This window comes from Malaya genurostris, chromosome 1 (assembly GCF_030247185.1).
Source record: "Malaya genurostris strain Urasoe2022 chromosome 1, Malgen_1.1, whole genome shotgun sequence".
NCBI classification, from domain to species: domain Eukaryota; kingdom Metazoa; phylum Arthropoda; class Insecta; order Diptera; family Culicidae; genus Malaya; species Malaya genurostris.
Genome location: NC_080570.1, coordinates 160,390,669 through 160,416,184, shown reverse-complemented (window position 1 = coordinate 160,416,184; position 25,516 = coordinate 160,390,669). Strand labels below are relative to the sequence as shown.

Genomic DNA, 25,516 nt, shown 5'->3' with positions numbered 1-25,516 from the left:
AAACAGTGTTTAGATTAACTAATGAGTACCAACATACTAATATGATATTCGAAATGTATTAGGTTTAAACTACTATGTATTGTGGATGCCACGGCGGAGAAAAACTTATGTATATTGCCTATGAAATAAACGTATTTATGAAAAAAAAAAAGAAGCATTAAATTTCGAGCGACCGATTGGGCAAACTTTTTGAAATTCTTTTATTCTTTGTGTGGTTTATATTCCGCATCTGCTTATTATCTATCATTAGATTTCCGAAAGTAAAAAAATTCCTAATTACAAACGATCGGCGCACCCAAACTCATATACATTGACTAAAATTGTCAGTGCATAACTTAAGTTAAACCGCTTGAAGGCATCTTTTTTTAACTCATATTAGGCAAAATTTATTAATTTTGCTAATTTATTCGCCCCTCCGTGCACTTTTGCTGATCACAACAGAAATGATTTCCTGCATCATTCATTTCCGAATTTACAAGAAGAAGCTTTTACATCAACAAATACACGTTTTTTCAGGAAATAGAGCAAAGCAGTAATATAATTAGGAAATTCAAAAATTGCGCTCATTGCAAATATTGGACGTCACATTCCAACAGCCCTATCCCCTTCCCCCTGTCACAAAAGTTCACGTTTTGTGAAACACCCGTGACGTCTTTTATGGATTTTAAATTGTCACCTGTATGGACAGCACAGAAACATTAAAATGTAGAATACAGTGACTAAACTTGAAATGCATTCGAATTATCTTTGGGACAACATAATTGACGGTTTGAAAAAGTATATTTCTATTGTAACTATTTCAGTATTTTTGTACATTTTATAATCAAAAGGTATACCACACAAAATGTGAGTTTTTCTGGGTTTTTTACTAAGTTCACTAAAAATATCCCAAACTTATCTGGAAGTTATCAAAGTTTGCATTAAATACGTTGGTCTTATACCTAAATCGATTATATTATCTCTAAATTTCGGAATACTAGTAAAACAAGCTATTATGCAAAATTGAAGCATTATTTTGCCTTTTCAATAATAAGATAATGCCTAAATACTCGTCTCGTCTTTAGTGCTTTCTACCAACATAATTTATTATATTTAAAACTTTCTATAGCTTCACTCTTGAAAATACGCGAAATACACTAATTCACTGATGTCATATTGCTGACAGACGTCTAAGCATTCAATAAGATACAGGAAATTTGACATTACTAGTTGAAAAGCTGCTGCAAGAGGTTGACAAAAATTGCGTAGTGTCACGTCAAAAATAAATTAAAAAACGATAAAAATTCAAAATATGACACTCCATTTTCTGTGTGAATTTCCGAAACACTGAAAAAAAAAACCGTTCCCAAGCACATCGCTTGCGATTGTGGTTGGACACATCGTCCAGGGGTTGAGGTGGTTTTCTGCTGTTCCGAATGTGATTTTTACGACCAACGGAAATTGATTTCATTAGCAATCACCTGAACAGGAAGCCCTCAGTCACTCAGTGGTTTGTTGTTTTATTGCAAAGTTTATTAATTTTCCAATTTCGTGTGTGCGAGTGTGTTTTAGTACCGCAGGCCAATCATCTGGAGACGGCGGTCGATGAGAGGAAAAACGTAGGTTCGGTAATTAATAACACTTCGGTACGGAAAATGTCAAAACCGAACGTGTGCTGAGGAGCTGAAATCTGTATCCGAGTATCTGCCATCGGTACGCCGCAGTCGTGCGTTGCGAAGATGCGACCCGTTTTCTGACGTGGGTTTTGCCGAATGCACGAAGATTTCATTTTCGTATCGATTTGTACAGAAGAAGAAGAAGACACGGGCATGTGGGAAAAATTGATCGAAACCGGCTCCACTCCAAGCCTTGTTGTTGTTTGCCCTGTTTGGAGCTGCGGGATGCAACGCGAGATAAATTTGTTTTGAAACATGTTCGTGGTTTGCTGCATGTCAGAATTGACAGCCAGCCCGTTTCGCGATGAGATAACCGGCTGCGATGAAAAGGTCAATTAGTCGGAGAAATCCACGCCATCTTGGATGAGAGCTGGTCAAATGGTGGTTCCCGTAGAGGATTCTTGTTTGGATTTTTAAATTTTCCATCTCATAATCATAGGTTACTGCGATTCTACGCGGTGGTGTCTATTGCCGAAAGCATGACACCTCAATGGAAGCAGCGTTTTTTTTCTATACTGATGAACACCGCACCGACCAGAGCACGCGAATTATTTCACACAGTTGACCTTTACCTCCCGCATTTTTTTTAAAAAGCTAACCAATTTATTCTGTTTCAATTTAAAACTTACTCAATTTGTTGGAATGGAATTGTTTCGTTTATAACAGCACATTACCGTCCGCGGTTCTTCGTCTTCATCGTTGTCGTCGTCGTCGTCGTCACCACCGTAGTCATCTTCCCATCAGCTGTTTCGATTTGAATAACACTCAACCGTAGCCGAGCACTATTAAAAACACTGCATTGCAGAAGCGGCAGCGTATGAGAGAGAGACCCCCCCTGCCATTAATCCCGTGTGCATGACGAGATCGAGCGTTGCGAAATGCAGACACCCCTCACGGCAGCCCGATCCGTGAGATTCGACCGACAGTCTCAGCTCCGTGCTGCACAGGTTGCATGTCGAGCACGAGTTCCGCCGTTGTTTTCAGGTTTTCGCTGGTCGAAATAAGTAAAACAAAAAAAAAAACAGAGGAAACTTCGTGAGAAAATACACACGCGTCTTGCGGGGGGGGGGGGGAGGAATCAAATCTGGTCCGTGGTGCGCACCCACCGAAAACGCCGCGAGAGCTCAACGAACTGAACACTTGGACCCCTTCGCACTTGACCATGAATTAGTTTGGGAGATGGGTAGTTTGCGTTTCGGAGTTCACGCGATTTAATTTCGTATTTAACCAAGTAATGAGATGCTTTTGTTGTTGTTGTGGGAATGATGAGCTTTTTTCTCGTGAGATTTTGGATGACTGGTTGCGGTTATATTCGGAGCCCAAGTAATTAAAGTTCAAGTTCTCAGGTTGTGGGTTGAATTAATTTACCATAGTAAATTGGTACTGTCGTTCGAATTGGTTTATGAATCAATCTTATGTTGGATATCTTCTCAAATAATTGAACTTCCTCGGTGACCAGACGCAGACAGTTTTGGCCGGATTTGACATCTTGCCACAACAATCGTAGATTCGTAATATTTTCATTTGGGTCAGCGAAACGCAATAAACGTGTACGTGAATATCGGTGCAGCACTTCATCATTAGCTGTGCCAAGCTCGGTCGGCGGCCTTCGGTCGACATTAACTAACTCCACAATGCAGTTCATCATCGTCAAACACTACCGAAGATGGACCCGTCCAAGTAAGCTAGTAAATTATTAAGTGCAGTGCTTCGGTCGCAAAAAAAAACATCCAAACCATCGATCCGCGCTCTCATTTCATCGCCTGTGACAAACCACTGTGGAACTCCGTTGGTAATTTTGTCGCCGCGATTCCTTTTATGGATGTCGGTCGCAGTCGATCGTCGGTGTAATGGAGATCTTGGCAAACCGAAGGCATCTTAGCAGCGAGTTGCTAATGGATTGACCCGTCCCTGGTCATTCCTCCGGCGATCTGTCACTCAAATTGGCTGTAGTCGACCGTGATCATGATGATGATGATGAAGCTCAAAATTAACCCTGATTTCGACTCCAAATAGTAGATGAGAATCTGCAACTCATTTTTTAGTCTAAACTACAACATTTTGGTTTTCTGTTTTTTTTAGGATGAAAAAGATAGCTCCACTGCCTGGCTTGTTTATACATGCAAATAACTTTAATCCAGGACTCATGGAGGTGTTCGAATCGCAATCGAATTTCGATTTCGTATAGAGCAAATCGTGTTCCGAGATCACCGTTCCATCGATCAGCCCCGCCTAAATGAAATGTTTGCATCAAATCGATTCAAACATTACAGAAATACTTTAGATTCCTTGCAATTGGCAAGTAATCCAAGTGTATTTAGTCTTCAGTTTTTTATCAATAATTAACATTTTCCAATCTTATCCACACTTTAGTTTACATTCAATGTTTCGTTCCTTACCGTATCGAAACCTTCCGAACCTTCGTTCTTCTGAACCAGCCAATTACACCCTTAGAAAATAGTATGTACTAAACAGTTATTCTTACTCATAAGACGAATTTTGCTTTATATGTCTTATAAGTATATAAGAATGATATAAAAATAAACTAATTTATAAATTGCAAGGAATGCTACAGACGGTTTTTATGAAGCAAGTTGACAATTTTAAATCTTATTAAGAGCTTTTCTTTACGTTTCGTCTTAGACTCGTCAGTGCAGAGCAGTTCAACTTGAACCGCTAAGTAGACGTAAAGTTAATGCTATTTGCAAACCACTTTTTTATTGGCACCGAAATGCCATGTCTTTGCTGACGTGCCGAACGAAAAACGTTATTTTCGGCTGACACTGGCCGATTCAGGTATGCTCATTTAAGGGTTAACCTAAGTTTGTGCTTAGGGCACATGACCGTTTTTACTTTCCTTTAGGTTTCGTCTTAGACTCGTCAGTGCAGAGCAGTTCAAGTTGAACTGTTTAAGTTAGCACTAAGCAAGTTTCAATTTGAACTGCTCTGCTCTGGCGAGTCTAAGACGAAACGTAAAGAAAAGTAAAAACGGTAAAGCACAAACTTAGGATAACCCCTAAATGACACATTGAGAGGTTTATTACGCTTCAACAATATGACCTCTAGGTGAAATACTTGACCTATTTGAAGAGTTTTCAATAACTTTCGCGTTTCAAATGAATTATTATATATGAACCAATTCGCACCCTCTCATTCTGCTACTAACGCAGATAGTACCCAATCGATGCCGTTCTATTGACCACAAATGCCATCATAGGCACACGGGGAGGCTTGAGATAGGACCTTGTGAGTACTTAGTTATCTCACCTTTTGACGACCAGATGAAACCCATCTCTTTTGTGAGGCGTTTTCCTTGTAATTTATTGCCTTTGAAATTGTTTTACTTAATAAAGGATCATCAAAAAAAATTAAACTGTAAAAGGGTTGGTCGGTAAGGAGTGTATCGATAAGTAGTTAGTAATGTACAATTCGTGGAAAAGGAAATCAACCCACCGAACTGCCCGGATCTTCAGCCAATTGAAAGGTATTGGGCAATTGTCAAGCGGCACTTTCGGAAGGAAGGTACAGTGTCCCAAAACATGCAGGAGTTCAAAGAAAAACTAGACAGCTGCCTCCATGAAAGTCACAAAAGTAACTGTGCAGAATTTAATGAAGAAAGTCAAGTCCAAAGTGCGAGCGTTTTACAGAAACTAGGATTTTCTTCAATATAATGAGTGAAATGCATAAAAATGTAATTTTTCTACAATATATCGAAAACTGATGTCAAAATATGTTTTTTTCCGCTTTTTTATTCAATAATCAATGTTGCTAACTACTTTTCGATACACTTCTTAATGTCAGAGACAAAACCGGATAGGCATAAATTCGACAAAATTATTCCATAGTCGTTTTGTTCTTTGTGGGAACTTAATCTTGTTCGAAATACCAAGCAAAGGATTGAAATTGCCCTTCCGAATAAATGCACATAGGGCGACTTAATTTAATACGGATGCGAACTGCAGAAAAAAAATCTCCCGTTAAATAAGCATTATTCACATACCAAAAGGCGGGGCTAACGCGAGAGAATGATTGGCGCAATGATCACAGAAGCACCCAAAAGTTGACATCCTTGATGACCGTCTCTAAAGGATAACGAATCTACTGATAAATTATTAAAAAATTTCTTATTAAGACCCATTTGCGTAGAAGTTTTACGTAGCCGATTAAGCCGTTTTTTTTGTTAGTCAACATATTTTCTTTTTAATATCCGATCTCGTTCTCACCCGCTTTTTTTTAGGGAAACAGCTTCCATCCAGCGAGAATTGAGGGGCACTGTGTTCGTGTCTCGTCTCGTCATCCATTGCACAGTGGGTCGAAACGGAAAATTAGTGAAAAAAAAAATATTTTCGCTATTGAATATTGTTTTTTTTTTTTAGTTGGTGTCTTCACAAAACTTGTTTGTATTCAACTGGCTCATATTTTGATGTAACGGATCTATGTTTGGATTCAAATTTGAATTCTAACTTTCTTAATTGAATTTAAAAATTATTGCACTTTACAGCAAAGTTGTAGGAATTTTTGTTTTGAGCGACTTTGCTGAAGAAGCCACCTCTCCGACCTCTTCATTTGATCGAGTTACATCAATTTTTCGGAGTAAAAGTAGGGTGGCTCTCGAAAAATCACATTTTTTGTGAGCAGTTTTACGAGGAAAGCGTCTTACCAAAATTTGCCAAGCTAATTATTGCGCACAATTTTGCTCAACCAAGGTTTTCAATAAAAGCTGATTGGTTTTTCGAACAAGGTCAAAAACAATTTATATACCAAAACAAACACTAAGCAAAATAACTCAATAGTATGAGAACAGAAAGTAGATCAAAAAAGGCCCACGAAGATAGATTGTTTGTAAAAATACATGAAATCAGAAAAACAAAAGTTAAGAAAAAAATCGGAAGTGAGAGGCAAGAATTCAAAGAGTGGAGAATAGAAGAAGAAGCAGTGAACTAAAAAAAAAAAAACAAAATATTGTAAAAGTAGACTAAAAGAGCGATAATATTGCTTAAATGTTACACTTGAAATGATGCCAAAAAGGGCTTTAATAATTACTAAGTAATATGAATAACAGAAATAAACGTATAGAATAACAGAAGCCCAGGAAAGTAGATCAGGAATACAAAAAAGTTTTCATCAGCAACTTCAATTTACTGTTGACTTGGAGAATAATGGTCGAATAAAGCTTCTAGATACAGTTTTAAGAAAATTTAAAATTTTAGATGAAATTCAAAGAACTGACACACGCCGAACAGCTGAGATGCATCGTAAATAAAACAGAGAAGAATCGAACACGTTTAATCTCAAACGAGATTCGATCAAGTTTAGATCAGCATAGAACGGACTAGTTGATAAAATTAAAACCTATTTGATCAAAACAGAAAAGATAGATAAAGAGAGAGAGAACGCAAAGTAACGCGTAAGTAAAGCGTAAAAATTTAGTGTACAGAATTAGCTTAGTTGACAAATCTGTGTTTTAAGATAGACGCTGAGGATGACCGAACCCCTTAGTAGGCCGAAACGTCCGATGAAATGCTTAGATTCGTTATTTTTATCGAAAAAGTAAAAATAAAAGAGCATAAGAATAGAATAGCAGGAAGATCGAAAAATGGGACCTGCACTGAAAAAAATAGTTTTTTTTTTCAAATATTCCTTCTTGCAATGTATGAATGTTAGGTACGCAACATAATTACTTATCTTAGGACAAATGTCATAGACATAAAAAATGATGTTTTTGTTTGTAAATCGACATTAAATTTGTAAAACAGTTTTTTTTCAGTGTAGGATTCGATTAAACGGTTTCCGTATCAAATCATATTTGGAGTTGGCAGCAATCTCATAGATTTTAATGAAACTTTCTAGACATGTAGCATTGGCTACTAGAAGCCACTTTGTACACTTTTTTCATAATTCAGTTTTTAGAAAAAAGTCATACTTTTTGAATTTTTTAAGAGGGTTCTAGCGAAAAATAATAAAAAGCTACAGAATAAGTACTAGTTATCAAAATCAAAATTTTTGAATAGAATATCGAAAAAAATACTAATCGAATCCAGTTCTGAAAAAAATTTATTTACAAAAAAAGACACCAGTTTTGATTATGATGAAATTCTGACCCAAGATATGTAGGGGAAGATGTTCGGTTGCCGGCATCCCACCGTAACTTTTGACAGAAAGCAGATAGCGTCATTCCGACAAATGTCATGTGTGCGTGTGTGTGTAATGGCAGCACGTTCTTTTTGTGCCGAATTGCGAAGCAAACAGACGCTTGTACTGTTTGCTGCGTTTTTTTCTAGTATCATAAATTGTAGAGCATCAATCGGAAAGGTGAGAGGTGAAATCGATCTATTTCGTGATTTAATACCGGTTGCTATCAAAATTTTCGCACCCAAAGATTTGTTTTGTAAAAAATTGTCCGTGATATGCAGGCTGCTGTCGAGACAAAGCAGGTCAAAGTTTTGGCCAAACATTCAGCTGCTCATACAGCAGATGGTCCGGCTAAGAAAAAAGTGGAACACCGTCCAAATCATCGACCAACAGTGCCAAGGCGAAGTCACCATCAGACAATGAAGATTTTTGTCCAAAACGCTTCCAAAAAGAAAACAATCTGTTTTTTCCGTGAATAACTGCCGTCTTTACTTATATTTTTCCATTTTTAGTTAAATTTTTTGTGGTGCCGGTAACAGATCACCTTTTTTGAAATGGCCAAAATTTATCACTTTACTAAATTGATAATAAAATTTTTTCAATCGGTTGAATCAACTTAGTTTCTCATTCAGTTGTTAGCTAGGGACTTTAGCTTTCCATTGATGTATAGATGTCTGCATAATGTGCACTTAGTCAGAAGTTATAAGCTTAAAAGAAAACGGGTGCCGGTAACCGAACACTCTCCCCTAATTATGTTCCCCACTAATGGCCCATGTATTTTGAGATAAGATCTTTCAAGGGAAAACACATTTTTAACTAAAGCTTTTTCTTGTCCAGTTTGATACTTTCATGCCAATATCGCTCAACTAGCGAGAGAGTATTCTGTACAATTTCCTCATAAATCGAGTTTTATTGGATTATTAGATACTTTCAATTTAGTTTAAGGCTTGTTCTAAAATACAACAATTTTTTTATAGGTGTAGATTGGTGTTTATGTTGAGAGAGTTATCTTTTCACGAGATGCCAATACCGCTCGATAGGTCGTAACTCCGAGCGGTTAAGTGTATTTGACTTTTTCGGTACAGAACAGCTTTGATGTAGTGACAAGATGCCAAACCCGACCAGAATGACTGCGCTTCTTTAGGCATTCTTCACGGTTCATTTCCTTTGGTTTGCTCGATCACATTCGCATAATGCCGCCCAAAACAAATATTTTTTGGGAAACTTGACCTTTTTTTCTGTTTTTCATTACGGTTCGGTACAGTTTTCTTCTTGAATTGAAACTATGCACGAAAGTTGAAAACATTTTTTTTAGCCACAATACGTACCGAAAGATTTGGTCTCTTCTGCAACATTCAGGTGGTTCCCGAGATCCGTTTTTTGTTCCGCTTCCAGCCTTGCTGGCCGTTGGCAAACGTGTATCGAATAATTTAAGAACGTTCCGGACAGTGCTTGCAGGATAACCTAGTTTTTAGCAAGTTTTTTTGTTTTCAGATCCGAATTTTCATTGCAACAGTGCCCAATTGCTTTTCACTTTTGCTTTTGTTTCGATACCATGGTATGGCTTGTAGGGTAAGTGCTCCCTATTTCATCTGAGCTCCTATTTCCATCTCATCCCTTCACCTCATTACTTTGAATATGAATAATATTTTACAACCTACCTGAACCAAACGGCAAAATGTTTTAAAATGATTATTCAAGCTATTGCCACACTTTTCCATTGGAAGAACTGGTTTTAAATTCTTCGGTGATCGTTTTTTTTTTTCATTTAAAACAAACTCACTTTTCGATTCAGGACACATTTTTGTCTCAAGATTTACAGTTCGTTTTGTTGATTCTGAATATCTACTAAACGATTCGTCTCAAAACATGATCACTATTTCGCACAATTACACTACTATTGAATGCTGGATGATTTCATAATTAGTCATGTTCACTTGACACTTGTTTGATTAACGATTAAAAACTTCAAAAATTATCCGATAAGCAATAAAAGTCTTCAAAAATATGAGATGAAAGTTTTTCACTTAATTCACTTGATTGCGCTTTGTTTTCATCTCATTTGGTTCCGCAAAGTTGCCAGGTTTTCTCATAATGTTACAAAAAAAAATTGTTTTTCTTCTTCAAATTGTCATCAACAAGTATTTTTTTGGTATCCGTAACATTAGTTTAATTATATTGTTGATATTTATATTTCAAAAAAAAATATTTCGGCTTCGAATATTACCTGAAAGAGCATCTAAAATACTAATGAAATAACCATTGTGGCAAATCCAGCAGCACTGGCTTCTTTCCTCTATATGTCAACATAACTCTGTTAAGTGTGTGTGTGTGTCATCGGCTGTGCACAGAGATGACAGATATTTTCATAGAAAATATGTACACTGAGGTCTTTTTTTATGCGGTCTTTTTTTATGCGGTTTTTTTTTACGCGACTTTTTTTATGCGAATTTTCAAAGTTATGCGGTTTTTTTTATGCGAAGTTTCAGAGTTACGCGGTTTTTTTTTATGCGAATTTTCAGAGTTATGCGGTTTGCCCTTCTGCGGTCTTTTTTTATGCGAAGTTTCAGAGTTATGCGGTTTTTTTATGCGAATTTTCAGAGTTATGCGGTTTTTTTTATGCGAATTTTCAGAGTTATGCGGTTTTTTTTTATGCGGTTTTTTTATGCGGTACGTAAATTCGCATAAAAAAAGACTTCAGTGTATTATTTTGCATAAACAGTCTATATATGCTCTATCTGTTTTCACTAATAAAATGATGTTAAAAGATAATTCTTAATATCTGCGAAGATTTCCATTTTAACATGCGATTTGTCCGTTGATTAATGAACTTTCAAAGAATTACTGCAATCAAATAGTAATAGTAATACTCACAGAGAAAAGTCTAATTTTTGACTTCTCACTTTTTATGAACCTGAACAAATCTGTATTACATTTAGAAAATCTGTATAAAATCTGCACTCTGATTTAAATCAACGCAAAAATCTATACAATACAGATAAATCTGTATAAATGGCATCTCTGACTCTGCGTTTTATTTTTAGAAGGGCTAATGCCTAAATAAAAACAATTTCTTTTTTGTTTTGTTGTTAATTAAGTTTACCAAATTAACTGTACAGTAAAATTTTAAATTTAAAACGAAAGGTAACGAAACGACCCAACAATTTTTAAACGTCGAATTGATTCAAAACTGGTTCTAAGAATATCGTGTGTTGTCTCATGGTTGGCATCAGGCCATTTTTAAGGAGTGTATCGAAAATAAGCTATCCACATACATTTTTATTGTACGCATGTATTTGTGATGGTTTTTTTATGCTCAGATCACAGCATGCTGTGCGCTTGGCTGTCAGTTTTCGTTTGTTTACTTGTTTGTGCGGTTGAAATTCTGCGTTTTCAAAATGTCGCGTATTGAAAAGGAAGTGAAAATTAAGGTTCGTGACACATGGCTAAGTGAGAAGGGTATTACTATGCGAAAATTGGCGAAGCGGTTTGGAATTCATCCTGCCAGTGTTAAAACCATCATTAATAAGTTTGGGGAACACTATTCTTTGGATGAGCTACCAGGAAGTGGTAGAAAACCCGGTTCTTCCAACCCGAAACTGGACCAGAAAGTGGTATATCAATATCAATACGTGATTTGGCCAAATAGGCAGGAACGAGTGTCGGAATAATCCAGCGTATCAAGAGGTGAAATCACCTGAAGACCTACAAGAAGCAGAAAATCTCGAAACAAAGTGTAGAACAGAAGAAGCGAGCAGCAACAAGGGCCCGGAAATTGTATTCGCGTATTTTGCAGTGTCCAGATGCATGCGTTTTGATGGACGATGAGACTTATGAAAAGGAGGACTCAAAAACCCTTCCACAATACTTTACTGTCGTCGTTGGGGAGGATGTGAGCGATGCGGACAAGTCGATTCAAGTGAAGAAATTCGGTCGAAAGGTACCGGTATGGCAAGCAATATGTTCCTGTGGTTTCAAGTCAACCATTTTTTACACAACCGGAACTAAAAATGCAGAAATCTACCGATCTGAGTCTCTCCAGAAGAGATTGCTGCCATTTTATAAGAAGCATAGTACACCTCCACTGTTTTGACTGGATTTTGCGTCGGCTCAATATGCCAAAACCACTCTCAATTGGCTTGCGGAAAAGGGTATAAATTTCGTTGAGAAAAATATCAATCCACCAAATTGGCCTCAGCTTCGACCCATCGAACGTTACTGGGCAATCGTGAAGAGGGTCTTCAAGGAGACTGGTAAGGCAGCTGGGAACATGCAGGAGTTCAAAAAAAATTTGGGTTCAAGCGTCAAAAAAATGCGACACTTGTCCGGAACATGATGAAGAGCGTTCGATCAAAAGCTCGAAAATTCGTGAATGAATTACTTAAATTTCTTCCGGTTTTCATTATGTTCAAGTTTAACCTCGTACAATAAAGGATCAATTTTCAGTTTGAATTAAATATCGTTTTATATCATAGTTTGAAAGAAAATTTTGTGGATAGCTTATTTTCGATACACTCCCTTAAGAAAAATTCGGAGCCTGAGAGTGTAATAGTGCAATGTTTTGTTTTGATTGCTGTCGCCATTACTAATTAATAGGACGAATAAAGAACCAACGATAGGATGAATAAAAATCCTTTGAGATGTAATTAGGAGCAGAGTAGTAAACATATCAGAAGTGTTTTTAGCTGATTTTTTGAACATTATTTTAATTTCTAAGGAATGTTAATTGATTCTCCATGTGGAGCAAGGCGAATTAAGCAGAAATATGAAAAAATCATAGTGATTTTAGTGGCTAAATCAGGTTTTTAAGGTAACGTTCTTGCAAATTAGATGAAATAGGGAGCCCTAACCCTAGTATCACTAGAAATTGTTTTTACTGAATGAACAGATATACGTTCATGCTTTTGCGAAATATTTCACGCGCGATGATGAAGTAAACAAAGAGAATCGGACATTGATGTTTAGTCCAATATGAAGTATTCTCGATTGTTCTCAAACAAAACATTGATTTGTGTATAGTTCAAAGCGTTTAAAATGAAATGAAATGGATACTAGTAGGCATTGTGCATGATGCGGTTGCCAACGTAGCCACACTCTCTAGCAACGCAAACAATTCTACGAACTGCTGCTGACACTGCAACAGCATTTGCATCGTCGGAGCAATTTCAATGGATCATCAAACACACTTCCTGTAACACTATCAGATTGAGATGTAAATCAATGGCGTCATCGTTGGAAGGATCTCCGGACGGCCGTCACGGCAAGGTGAAGGAAGTGAGCGAAGCAGTGAGTGATAATTGTCGTCATTTCACCTTAATGGATTCCACCGACACAGCCTTATTCTCGGGCTTGAAAGCATATGGAATGGGAAGGAGGGTGGAAGCTCGGAAATTTGCACCGTGTTGAGTGCGCTTGTATTCACTGTCGGCCAATTTTAGCTCGCTGTGGAAGGAATTATAATACCCCGGTGGTCGGTATTAGTCGGTGACTGAAGTTGCACATAATTTCGCCCACAAATTGTGCCACATGAAAGGCCTTGGATTGATGTGACTTCACAGCACGGGTTGGAGTAATTAATGACAACCGACGGTGCGCTTTCAGGTGCAATACGCCGTCCCGGGGGGAAATGCGAAAACGGATGGTAATTTTGTTTGGAACTGATTGGCGTCAACGCCAACAAGTCATTCCCAATCCCGACGAGGCAATGGAAGAAGGATTGCGAATCTGACTAATGAGTTGACAACTTTCTAGATAGAAGCTAGGGGAATCGTACGAGATACGGAATCGACTATAATTGCACGGTCGTAATTTGCTTTGATTGCTGCTTCGGAATCGAGTGAAGGCTCGAGTGATAATCGAGTCACTTATTACATCGGCCACGATAATGCCAGGCAGGATGTGAAAGTGAGAAGGACGATTATTGATAATTGTTTATTTGGAAGTCAGAACAATTTACTGTCATAAAATCTAATATTCCTGGTGGATTCACTGTTTTGTTTGACGCGTTATTGCCAAGCTCTGCATTGAGAGTAGACATGAACAAACAAAAAAGAGCTTCCTTGCTATTATTGACTTATCGGGGTGGAACAATCTTGGCTTACCACCATCATTGAGCAGGCAGTTGAAATTGCGCGCACCTGAACCGGCTGAAAGATAGATTGAACCGCCGAGATAGCCACAACCGCAACCGCCATTGTTTACCAAGTCATATCGGGTGCTTCGGCGCACGGTGGAGATTGAATTGAGCGCGTTGGAAAATCTCCGATTCCATCCGGCATTACAAGATCACAATTTTGGTTTGATCTTATTGTAGGCTGTGTTTCAACAGGCTGTCTGTTACTGCCTTCGGCCGTTTCATGATAATTAGACAAAAAGTTCACGATTCTAATGGGGGAGTGCTGTCATTCAAGATATCAAAAAAACCCTGTCGAATGGATTGAAATATCCGACACGATACAAGCGTCCGTTTCCTTGGTGCTTCTGAGCTCCTTGAACCAACAATTGTGGTACCTGCACATCACTCCGACTAGTTGAAAATGACGATCGTCTTCGTCTTGGATCGCAATGATGCATTGATTATGTTCCCGAGAGTTCGAGGTCTGTCCAACATTCGACAGGTTTATTCCTGATTTTCTTCGTCATTCGTACCACAAAAACTCTTCTTAATCCACCTAGTGGTGTGATAATGCCTTTCTGTTCTTTCATAACAATCTCATGAAAATATTTTTCATACTTTTATTAAATAATTTCGGATACTATTTTGACACCAATTGATTCAGATTGATTCGAGTAGTTCACAAAAGCATGCTTCAGTGTTTATGTCACACAGTCGGCATCCAACCTAGTGCTTGACATTTGCGTTGCCTATTTGTATGAGAAAAGTGATGAAAATTTAAAAAAAACCCTTCTTAGTACACTTAGTGGAATTTTCATATATCTTGAAAAATCACCATAAGGAACATAAAATTTTCGAAATCGAAAAAAAAATTTATGCTAAAAGTCTTAGAATTGCATGAAACGTCGAGATTTAGTGTCATCTCGAATTTTAAATCGACTTTCTGAGACTTGGAAAAAATATCAAAAAGTCCCAGAAAGCCGATTTTCTTAAAAAAAAATTTTTTTTTGAGATAACACTAAATCTCGACGTTTCATGCAATTTTAAGATTTTTGGCATCAAAAAAATTTTCGATTCCGGAAATTTCATGTACTCCGCCCTATGGTGCTTTTAAAACATCGAATATTTTCAAACTTTAACCGCTGGGCAGCAACCCTTACGCATGTCCGATTCAACTCAAATTTTGCATGAGGACATTTTTTAAGGTGCTTAAACTTTTGAACAATAGCGCTTTACGAAATTAGAGGTGATCCCAAAATATTGGCACCCTTATATACATTAGAGCGGTAAAAAATCAACGCGTTTTGTCGGTTACGTTACTTATACAATTATATCTCCGGAATCAAAAGTAACAGCCATTTGATCTTCGAACTTGATCAATGGCCCGACAGTAGCTTTCAAACGAGCCTAAGTTTGTTAAAATCGGTTCAGCCATCTCTGAGAAAATTGAGCGGTAAAATTATCACACACACACAGACATTTTTCGATCTCGTCGAACTGAGTCGAATGGTATATAAAACTATAGGTCTCCGAGGCTCCGTTCGAAAGTCGTTTTTTCCAGCAATTCTAATACCTTTCTATAGAGAAAGGCGAAAATAGCAACACATAAAATTTTGATATCTTTCACTTTATTTTAGATCTGCATATTTCATTGAAAGAAACTATCAAAACGTTGTACGGGATTCATTTCTGGCATTGAAAAGGACCAAATTGTGAAATTCGCTACGATATTAAACACTGTTCGGAGCATTTTTCTCGAACGCAAAACAGTCAAATGCCGGCTTTATTCGCCCGCTTTTGGTGCGAATTTTGCACTGCGAAAAGTACACAAAGCCAAAACACAAAAGTCTTTTTTATGCGAGTTTACGTACCGCATAACTCTGAAAATTCGCATAAAAAAAACCGCATAACTCTGAAACTTTGCATAAAAAAACCGCAGAAAGTACAATAAAAATTATTCTAGATTTGCACTAAACCGAAGATTTTTATGTCTGATTTTCAACATCTTTAGATAACATTTGTAGTCATTTGAAAAGCCGGATTTTGCCTAATGTTTCCCATCGTTGTCCACTTTTCATTGTAGCTTGCTCCAATGCAAACGACCAGCAGCAGAATGACGCAATTGCGAATGTTTGAAGCGAAACTGACTCTGCGAACGTCCCGCAGCAGAACTGCTCACAGTGCCGATTGATTCCATACTGAATATGTGTAATTTTTTAGGTCTAGCACGCATAACTTCTTACTGTTGCTATGCTGTTTTAATGTTTTGTTTAGTATCTAAATGACTAACTAGGAATCTGTCCGAGAGACGTCTTGGTTGTCTTAGATATTTTTAGTTGAATTAGTTGAGCTGTCTAGGTATCTACTGCGATAGCCAGGAGGACAGGACAACACAAGTCTTGGAACTGTTAGCATGAGAGTAGCTACAGAGCATAATAAAGTGCGAACATAATCAAGCATAACTTCGAATAAACAAACTATCATCTTTTTTATCATTATTATAGCACCTCAGTTTAGGACTAATTGACCTTTAATTTATAAAACTGCATATTTCTCTCGCGGTAACCGGCTTCCTAGAGATTGAGGAACAAAAACTATAAGTCTAAAAACTGACATTTCGTTAGAAATTTGCCAATGCATTTCGGTTATTATAAAGCAGACGATTATTAGGAATAAGTATTCATTTCCTAAGCCAGTTAAGGTTGCACCTTGAGCATGATCTACTATTTCCAAGAATCATGTAATTGGTTAAATATGCAATTTCCACCGGTTTCTGATCAATCACGGGCGGTCAACTAAGTTGAGCTAAGCTAAGCTGAAATAACAAATACATATATAAAACTCAGAGTACAGAATCGGTATAGAGTTAGGTGGTCAGAAATGAACCATCATCAGTTTCAAGGAGTTACTGAAGCTTGTAAATTTGTACCCAAACGATCAATAAAAAAAGGTGGGTGGGTAATGTCAGAGATATAACTGCCGAGATGCCGTGAATACGAATAAAATGGATTTAACGCTGAAGAATCTGAATTCTGGAACTGGAATTCCAGAAACTAATGCTAGAACTGAATTCTGAAACTCGATTTGGATGCTAGATTAGGGAATTAAATTCTGAACCTGAGCTCGGTAACTGAATTCTGATCTGTTAAACTGATCACTGAACCAGTGTTGTAGAACTGAATTCGAGTTCAGGATTTTTGTTCGGCTCTAAATTCTGAACCTGAATCCAAACACTGAGCTCTGGACCTGATTTTTAATCCGCAGCTGAATTTTAGTTAAAAAAAACTTCCGAATTTAGTTCCTAAATTCAGTTACACTGTAGACAATTTTAGAACTAAACTTTGGAACCAAATTCTAAACTTGCATACTGGTCTCGAACTCTGAACTCTGGAATGCAGTTTGGAACTGAATTAGTGAAATACAAATTAATTTTGAATCTGAGTTCTGTTCCTGAATTTCGGTCTGAAGTTCAAGAACTTCTGGTTCAGAATTCTGAAACTGTGTTCTAAGTCTGAATTCCGGACAGGAATTTTAGAGCTGAATTTTGGTCTGAGCCCCTATTTTAGTTTCGGAATTCAGTTTCAAAATTCTGATTCAGGTCTCGAATCAATATCCTGATCTCAGATCCAAAATTCGGTTCAAAAGTCCCGGCATAGAATCAAGTTCTGAAGTTCGGTTTCAGTTCCAGAATTATGATACTCGATTCTGGACGAGGAACTGAATTTTAGATCGAAGCTTCTGGAAATGAAAAAAAATCAATTCTGAGTCATGAATTCTGAAACTGAATTTCAGAACTGAACCCTTGAACTGGTTTCTGGTCTGAGCTGAACGAGTTAACTACGCAGGCTAGAATAAATAATGCATTAAATTTTTGTAACTCATTTAGTTAACAAAGCTTTTAAGCTTTTAAGAAAACGTTAATTGGTAACGTGTTATTTGATGTTGTCATCAGTGCAGCAAAACTTCATTCAATTCAATTGAAACTGAATGTGGGACACATTGACGATCTCTCTACTGCAGTAAACTTCACTCTCTGACACACACAATGTTTGTTGACGGCACGAACGGTTAGCATTCAATTCATCATTCATTTCTCTTCAATCGAGGTTCAGTTTAACCACCGTCAATTGATCTCTTGAAGTAACAAAATATCTCTTTCAATAGTGTGAGAGCGGCCTTCAAATGAGGTTCATGTAAACATTCTAATTGGTTTAAGAAACCAGATCGCTGAAATGTCAATCACAGAATACACATAAATTAATTGTTTTCTCCTTCAGTTTTCATTGTTAATACTTTACTCCATTTATAATTCTATTCGTTCGAACTTGCTTACTACTAATAGCGAAGGCAATGAAGCAGCTAGACTACTTGGCACTTGAAACCGAGCAAGCAAAACTTCAAATGACTAGGTACGACTATTCAACTGACGATGAATTCTGGGAGCTTCACTTGAAAATGGCAGCAAAATGAATTAGTAGGGATACGCTGACGGTCAGCGGCCATAAATTTCATTTTCATCTTATATTATTCGATTGAAAATAAAATTTTACCGTACTGGTTGTCATACTACTGAATATTCTATCACAAATTGTCGATCATAAAGGGTGATTTTTTGCTAGTTTTTTTTTGGCAACGCTGTTTTTGACAGATCACGCGTGAATTACGTGTCTTGTGTCTTTGTCAAACTTATTCAGTTTGGTCTATAATTTAATCATTAATCGTCGTATGGTCTATAATTTAATCATAAAGTGGCACTGGCAAAGTTGGAGGATGATCCTCTTTTTCTATCGAAAATTTGTGTTCAGTGATGTAGCTCATTTCTGCTTGAATGGATACGTCAACAAGCAAAATTTTCGCATCTGGGGTGAAGACCAGCATAGAAGCATTGCAAGAGCTACTATGCAAAAAAGTCACTGTTTGGTGTGGATAATGGGCCAGTGGCATCATCGGGTCGTACTTCTTTAAAGGCGACGCTGGACGAAACTTGACGGTGAATTGCGAATGCGATCGTATGATGATTGACGATTTTTTTGCCCAAAATGGAAGAATTGAACATACCTGACATGTGGTTTCAACAGGACGGTGCCACATCCCATACGACACGCGAAAGAATGACCAAATTGAGTACCTCCTTCGGTAAACAGTTTATCTCAAGTTTTGGTCCCGTCAATTGGCCGCCTAGATCTTGTGATTTAACGCCTTTGGACTATTTCTTGTGGGGCCATGTTGAGGCTTATGTCTACGTGGATGAACCAGCAACGATTGACGCACAGAATTGAAGCATTTATTCGTGAAATACCGGTCGATATATTGGAGAGAGTGTGCCAAAATTAACCCTTTCGCATGGGCCATTTAAAGCGGAATAGTGGCCAACATTTGCATGAAATCATCTTTAAACATTGAATTATATTTATCGGTCTATCGATAAATCGCCACCCTCTGATTACGTGGTGAAAAAAGTATATTGAACGTCGAATAAAACAAGAGATATTCAATATAAACAACTTACAGGGTCCGGCACTCGAAGTGTAACCAATTAAAAAGACCATAAATTCAGTTTGGAAAATTACTTTTACTTAATTCAAAGTACAAAATGTGTAAAAATAATACAAAATTCAGAATCAATTCACTTTTGCTCGATATGACCACCTTTTGCCTTGACTTGATGACTTGAGAGAGCGAAGGAGTTGCTTCGTTTGGCCGAATGTGACTTGCAGGTATTTTGGCCCACTCGCGGACAATAACTTTTTTCAGCGCCTCGAGACTGGTGTATCTTTTAGTTCGGACTTTGCTCTCCAAAATGGCCCAAAGAGAATAATCCATTGGATTCGCATCTGGTGAATTCGAGAGCCATTGTGTGGACGTGATGAAGTTCGGAACGTTGTTTTTCAGCCATTCTTGGTTCACTCGAGCTTTGTGAGACGGTGCCGAGTCCTGCTGAAACGTTCATGGTCTGCCACCGAAATGTTTGTCTGCCCACGGCTTCAAAGCAACCTCCAGAATACTTTCCCGATAATATGTCGCATTTACCTTGAAGCCAGGCTCGATCTCGTCAGAAAATACAATGTTCGGAAATTGACCGCTTTCGGCCAAACGAAGCAACTCCTTCGCTCTCTCAAGTCCAGATTTTTTTTTTCGCGTTCACTTTTGGCAAAATGCTTTCTTGCGCTTGTAAACAATACAACTCCGAACTGCCATTTAGCAAATTTCTAGAGAGCTGATGCCCGTGCGTCAGCTGCGCGAGCGGTCTGAAGTTGGTTACACTTCGAGTGCCGGACCCTGTATCACTCCTCCAGAGGATAAATGGATGTTCATGAGAAATGATAACATATTATTCACTCATATACTGATATGATATGCACTTCACAAACTAGATATTTTTAGTGAATAATTCAATATATCTTGTTTGAATATTCTTCAGTTCTCATTAGAGATGGGCAATTCGTTCGCGAACGGTTCAAAAGAACTAGTTCTTTTGAAAGAGTGAATGAGCAGTAGTTCTTTTTTCGAGAACGGTAGTTCCTCAGTTCAAAGTCGTGGCACCTTTTTATGCTCGCTTAACCTTTTTTCGGGAACGGTAGTTCTGTAATAAGAAAGCTGCATCACGAAAGCTCAGTTCTAATTCGCGGGATCTTTTTTTTTTTGATCGCCTAACCTAACAACACTAAGTTCTCGTTTTGTCTTTGAACAAACAAACCAACTATGAAAAGAACGAACGAACGGCTCTGAAGAACTAGTTCTTTCAATAGAACTTTGCATCACTGAACGGTTCTTTGAAATGAACTCTTTTGCCCATCTCTAGTTCTCATATAAAATTATGCATAATTGGTATCAGTGAACTGAAGAATTATCATCATGCCAAAGATTTTGTCTGTAACAGAGTAAACAAATTCGCTATATGCGTGAATATGATTTTTTTTGATACTGAATTTTACCTCAATGCTTGTTCATATCAAACATAGTAGAAAATTTCAATTTTGTGTTTATCTCATACTACTCAAAAGTTAATCATAAATTGCTGATATGGAGAAAAGGAGATATTTGCGATTAATCACTGGTTAATTTCGAAAAGGCGCCCCCATAATAAAGTGAGTCGTATTCACGACAAAAAAAAACCAACGCAGCTACTGTAAACGAATAAAAATTTATTGTCTGCTAACAATATGCTAATTCACACCTCGCGATCAATTTCTTTCGCAAACACCCGAAACTAATTCCATCATATTATCAGCAATCAATTTAATCGCTAAGCTCTTGCACCTCTCCACCTACAGCATCATCCCACAATGGGATGTTTTCAAGCGATCTGCTCGTCGGGTGATGGATTGAATAAATAATTCATGAGTGTGAACGCACATCCTCTCAACGCTCCCCGATGACAAACGTTTGACAGTTCCGTACACACATCGGGTGCTGCCGTTTTTTCTTTTAACTTTTACCTTTGGTTTTTTTTTTCTTCATCACAACCCAAACCATTATCTCGGATCAAAATTCGCCTACTATGCCGGTTTCATTCATCGTTTGGTCGACTGGGTCTCTTCTGACCCCCCGCCCAGCCTGCTGCGAGTGAATCACACAATGGAAGCGACGAAGGTGCAAACAGCTGTCAGCTTCCTCTCCCGGTGGTTCGGTTATTTATAGGTACTATGCTTTGTGGAATAGACAGTGATTTACTTGTTCCGTTCCGAGTTTCCCAGGGTTCAATCACTTTCGGTTGCACCCGATCCGGTCTTGATTTTACATTTGCAAAATTAAGCAGCATGGCTTCGTCACGTGTTCTGAGATTCAAATCAAGCAAATTTGAAAATTGTGATTTTATCAGCTGTGCTGAGAAACCATCCTCGTTTTCTTTTGCAACACGCCTCATAAATATTCATCATGTCAACGTTTACCTGGTAGCTAACGCTAAAGCATAATTTATCTCTCATTTAACCGAGACAATGGAATTAATTACAAAGCTACCACATAGCAATTAAACTAATTGGTTTCTTTCTCCGCTTTCTTCTACATTTTTCAGTGGTTGCTGGTGATCGGCCTAGCCGTCCTGGCACATTCAGCCCAACCGCAGCAGCAGCAGCAGCACGACCAGCGTAGACTGCGGGTGCGTCCACGAGTGCTACAACACCAGCCGGATAGTGCCGAGTACGATAGCAGAGAGGACGAACGGCAGGACAATCGTGCCCAGCAAGCGATCCAGTACTACCGAGCGCAGGCCCGCGAAGACGACGAAGATCCCCGTCAGTTGGTCCTGGTGGCCAGTGAAGATGAGTACAATGGTCAGTACGGTACACCAACTCCCAGGGCACGTGCCGACACGTACCGACCGGCAGTGAAAGTGACCACCGCTGCTCCACTGTCCCCCCGTAGTAAGGTGCCGGAAGCGAGACCACCACCGGTACAAACGATCCGCAACTACAACAAAGTCAACGATGACGGTTCATTCACCTTCGGCTATGAAGCTGCCGATGGATCGTTCAAGGAAGAAACCCGAGGTACCGACTGTGTAGTACGCGGAAAGTACGGCTACATCGATCCAGACGGTAACAAACGTGAGTTCACCTACGTATCTGGAAATCCATGTGACCCAAACAACCCCGAGGGTAGCGAAGAAGAGGAAAAGTCCGAAGAAGAATCCAACGAAAATGTCCCACAAAACTACCCCAGAAGACCATCGGCTCCACGGCCAATTCCAACGCGTCCGGCCAACACCACACCTCGTCCAACCACAACCGTGTTCCAGAATAACTACAACAACGCTTACAACGAGGAAGAGTCCGAGGAGGAGGTTCAAATCGGTCAGCGGGTTCGTCCAGCTGCTCGTCCATTTGTCAGTCAGCAACCCCAATCGGTAACACAGCGACCACGTGTCCAAGTGATCAGTACAACCCCCAACAACAACGTCTATCACACCCCTACCCAATCGGTTCCGGTTAACATCACTCCGAAAACAGTATACCGGCTAGCCCCACAGAACACACTTCAAACCCAGCCACCGCCAACAACCTACCGTCCGGATACGACCACTCCGACCATCAGTGGTTTCTTCTCAACCTCCAAAAGCACCGGAATCCTCGGTGGAACACGACAACCGCTAGATTTTGACGCCGAGTTCAAGAAATTCCAACAGGATACGAAAATCCCATCCACCACTCCATCCCGACCGGCACTATCCTCTACGCCGAAACAGGTCACCAACAATCCCATCTATCAGACGCAGTTGGTGTTCGATCCGCAAACTGGCCAGTACGATACTGCCCTCTATCAGCAGCTTCCGCAGGGTGACGGTGACTTCCAGCTGAATCATCGCATTCAACCGTACGTTCAGCATCCCATCCAGCATCAGCAACATCAGCAACCGCAGCTAGTCAGTCTACAGCAGCTCCAGCAGCAAAGCCCTCTGTACCGTGGCCAGGCACCACAACCCGCTCCCGCCCAGGTTCAGATTCCTCAGCAGATTTACCAGAAGCAACAGAACGAGCTGCAGTTCATCAATAGCCAGCAACTGTTCGCCCAGCAGTTGGAACTCCAGCAGAATCAACTCCGTGCCGACCGGTTGGAAGCGGCCAAGAAAGCCCAGGGTCCCCAGCACCGTTTTCAGGCTTCCAGCCCGCAGATCCATCGTGTCCCACAGCCCCAACAGCAGTACTATTTCGTCCAACCGCAGGGTCATTCCGGTGGACAGATCGACGCCTTCCTGCGGGGTCACAACATCGAGTACTAGCCTCAGTTCTCTAAGTCCCGCTCATCCCTAGTGCTTGCTCCGGTTTAGGGGAAGCTAGGGTTTTGTGTTTTGTCTAGTTTTGTAGTCTACGAAGCGAAGCCATCTACTTAATTTTTTTCTCTTCTGTTTGTTTGTTTGTCTCGTCGAGTTAAGTATTAATTTAAAGCTGAGTTTCTGAGTGCCCCAGGTCCGAGACCCCCTCCCCCCTACGATTCCCAGTCCTAATTTAATTTCCTTCACAACTTCCGTCCATCTCTGTTAGCTCCGTGTCTCCATTCTTTCCGATCGTAATAAGACTTTAAATATATGACCCCGTGAAAACACGTTGCGAAAACGAGGAAAACCGTGAAAGGGTTTTAGTTTTCTACTGTTTAAGTTGCTAAGAATGAAAATGATGATTATTGTAAATAAGCAGATTTTTTGTTTGTTTCTCCCAGATAGAACCCAGCCCGTTCGCCGTTCGAAAAAAAAAAATAAGAAAGATAGTTTAACAGAAAATGAATCAAGTCCCAGTGGTGTGACAGTTAACCGGCGCTGTCAGTTGCTTAGCTTGGGAGTGAACGATGCGAAAAATTTGGCGGCGGGCTTTTTGGAAATCAATTCAATATGACAATAAAAAGTTGAAATCAGGAGGCCCCCCCCCTCCTTCCGATATTACTTATCTTAGGGTTAATCATGTTTACCATATGAGAAACAAATGCCAATATCGAATTGAGTAAATAAATAAATGAACAAATAAAAAAACATTTTGAAAAATTATTTGCACGTGTTTTTTTTTTTATTTAAAGTGTATCACACAGTCAGAGAATTGAAGTTGTCCTGTTACGATCACAAATCTTACGGATCATGTTACTCACACATTAGAAAACATAGTAGGCGTTCGATAATTGCTACACTGAACCGCAAAACTACCTAATTTTGAGTAATTTTAACCTAATTTGGGGATTTCGCTAAATAACCTTATTTTAGGTATAGAGGTTCTAAGTAGTTTCCATAAGGCACTGGAAAAATATATATTGAAAGGTGAGTTATTTCTACTCAATGGTAAGTGTATGTTTAGTTTTAAATCTTTGATCGAAACTCTAGTCGTTGCACCGAAACTGAAAAAAGAACATACAAATTTGTTTGGATATAGACTAGTATAGAGTCTTTCACATTTATAAAAAGGTTTGAGCCAAGTTAATAGGATTTTTTTGCATTTTTGCTGTACATGATGATAAAAATTTTGAACTATGAGTCCGATTGAGTCTAAATATGTGAAAATCTACTCAGCTCTCTCGGAGAAAATTAAGGGAGTTCCGTTTTGCGTTTCTCATCACTATTTCAGAGACTTTCGGAACCGGGTACTGGGAACCGGCATAGCTGAAACCGGTTCGCTTGATCAGCAACGAACACAACATATAAATTGAAACAATTTTGAGCCCAATTTAGAAGAATTTACCCTTTTTTTGCATTATCGCTCTCACTTCCGGAACCGAAAATCAGATCCAGACAAAATTCTACAAATTTTTTTTTTAATAACTATTTATTGGAATATGAGTTAAAATTAAATTATTAGGATTTAAATTGGGTGTTCAGCCACAAGTGGTGACTTTTCAGCCCTGTTATATATATGATTTGGTTATTACCATGAGGACATCATTTGCTTCCGCAATTCTGATATTTTTGTGTACGGAAAATTCTAAACCTACTTGTATTGTGTAAAATTCTACACTTAATTATGGGAACATAATACCTTCATTTAAATCTAAGTTTGTGAAAATCGGTTCAGCCGTTTCTGAGAAATTGAAGTGATTTCCGATTTGGAGTACACGATCACTTTTTTCGGTACTTTTGGAGCCGGGCACGAATATCCGGTCTACCCAAAATCAGTGTATTTGGTCGTCCACTAAC

General features: G+C 38.7%; 1 protein-coding gene across 1 annotated transcript in view; it reads left to right on the top strand.

Annotated features, from left to right (window-relative positions):
- The window catches only part of LOC131426495 (uncharacterized), a 52,513-nt gene extending 28,131 nt beyond the window's left edge, over positions 1 to 24,382 (top strand). Inside the window, exon 3 of the mRNA XM_058589270.1 lies at positions 21,920 to 24,382. Coding sequence (XP_058445253.1) covers positions 21,920 to 23,623 — 1,704 coding nt within the window. The 3' untranslated portion in view covers positions 23,624 to 24,382. The remainder of the gene's footprint in view (positions 1 to 21,919) is intronic.
- Positions 24,383 to 25,516: the final 1,134 nt, after the last annotated feature.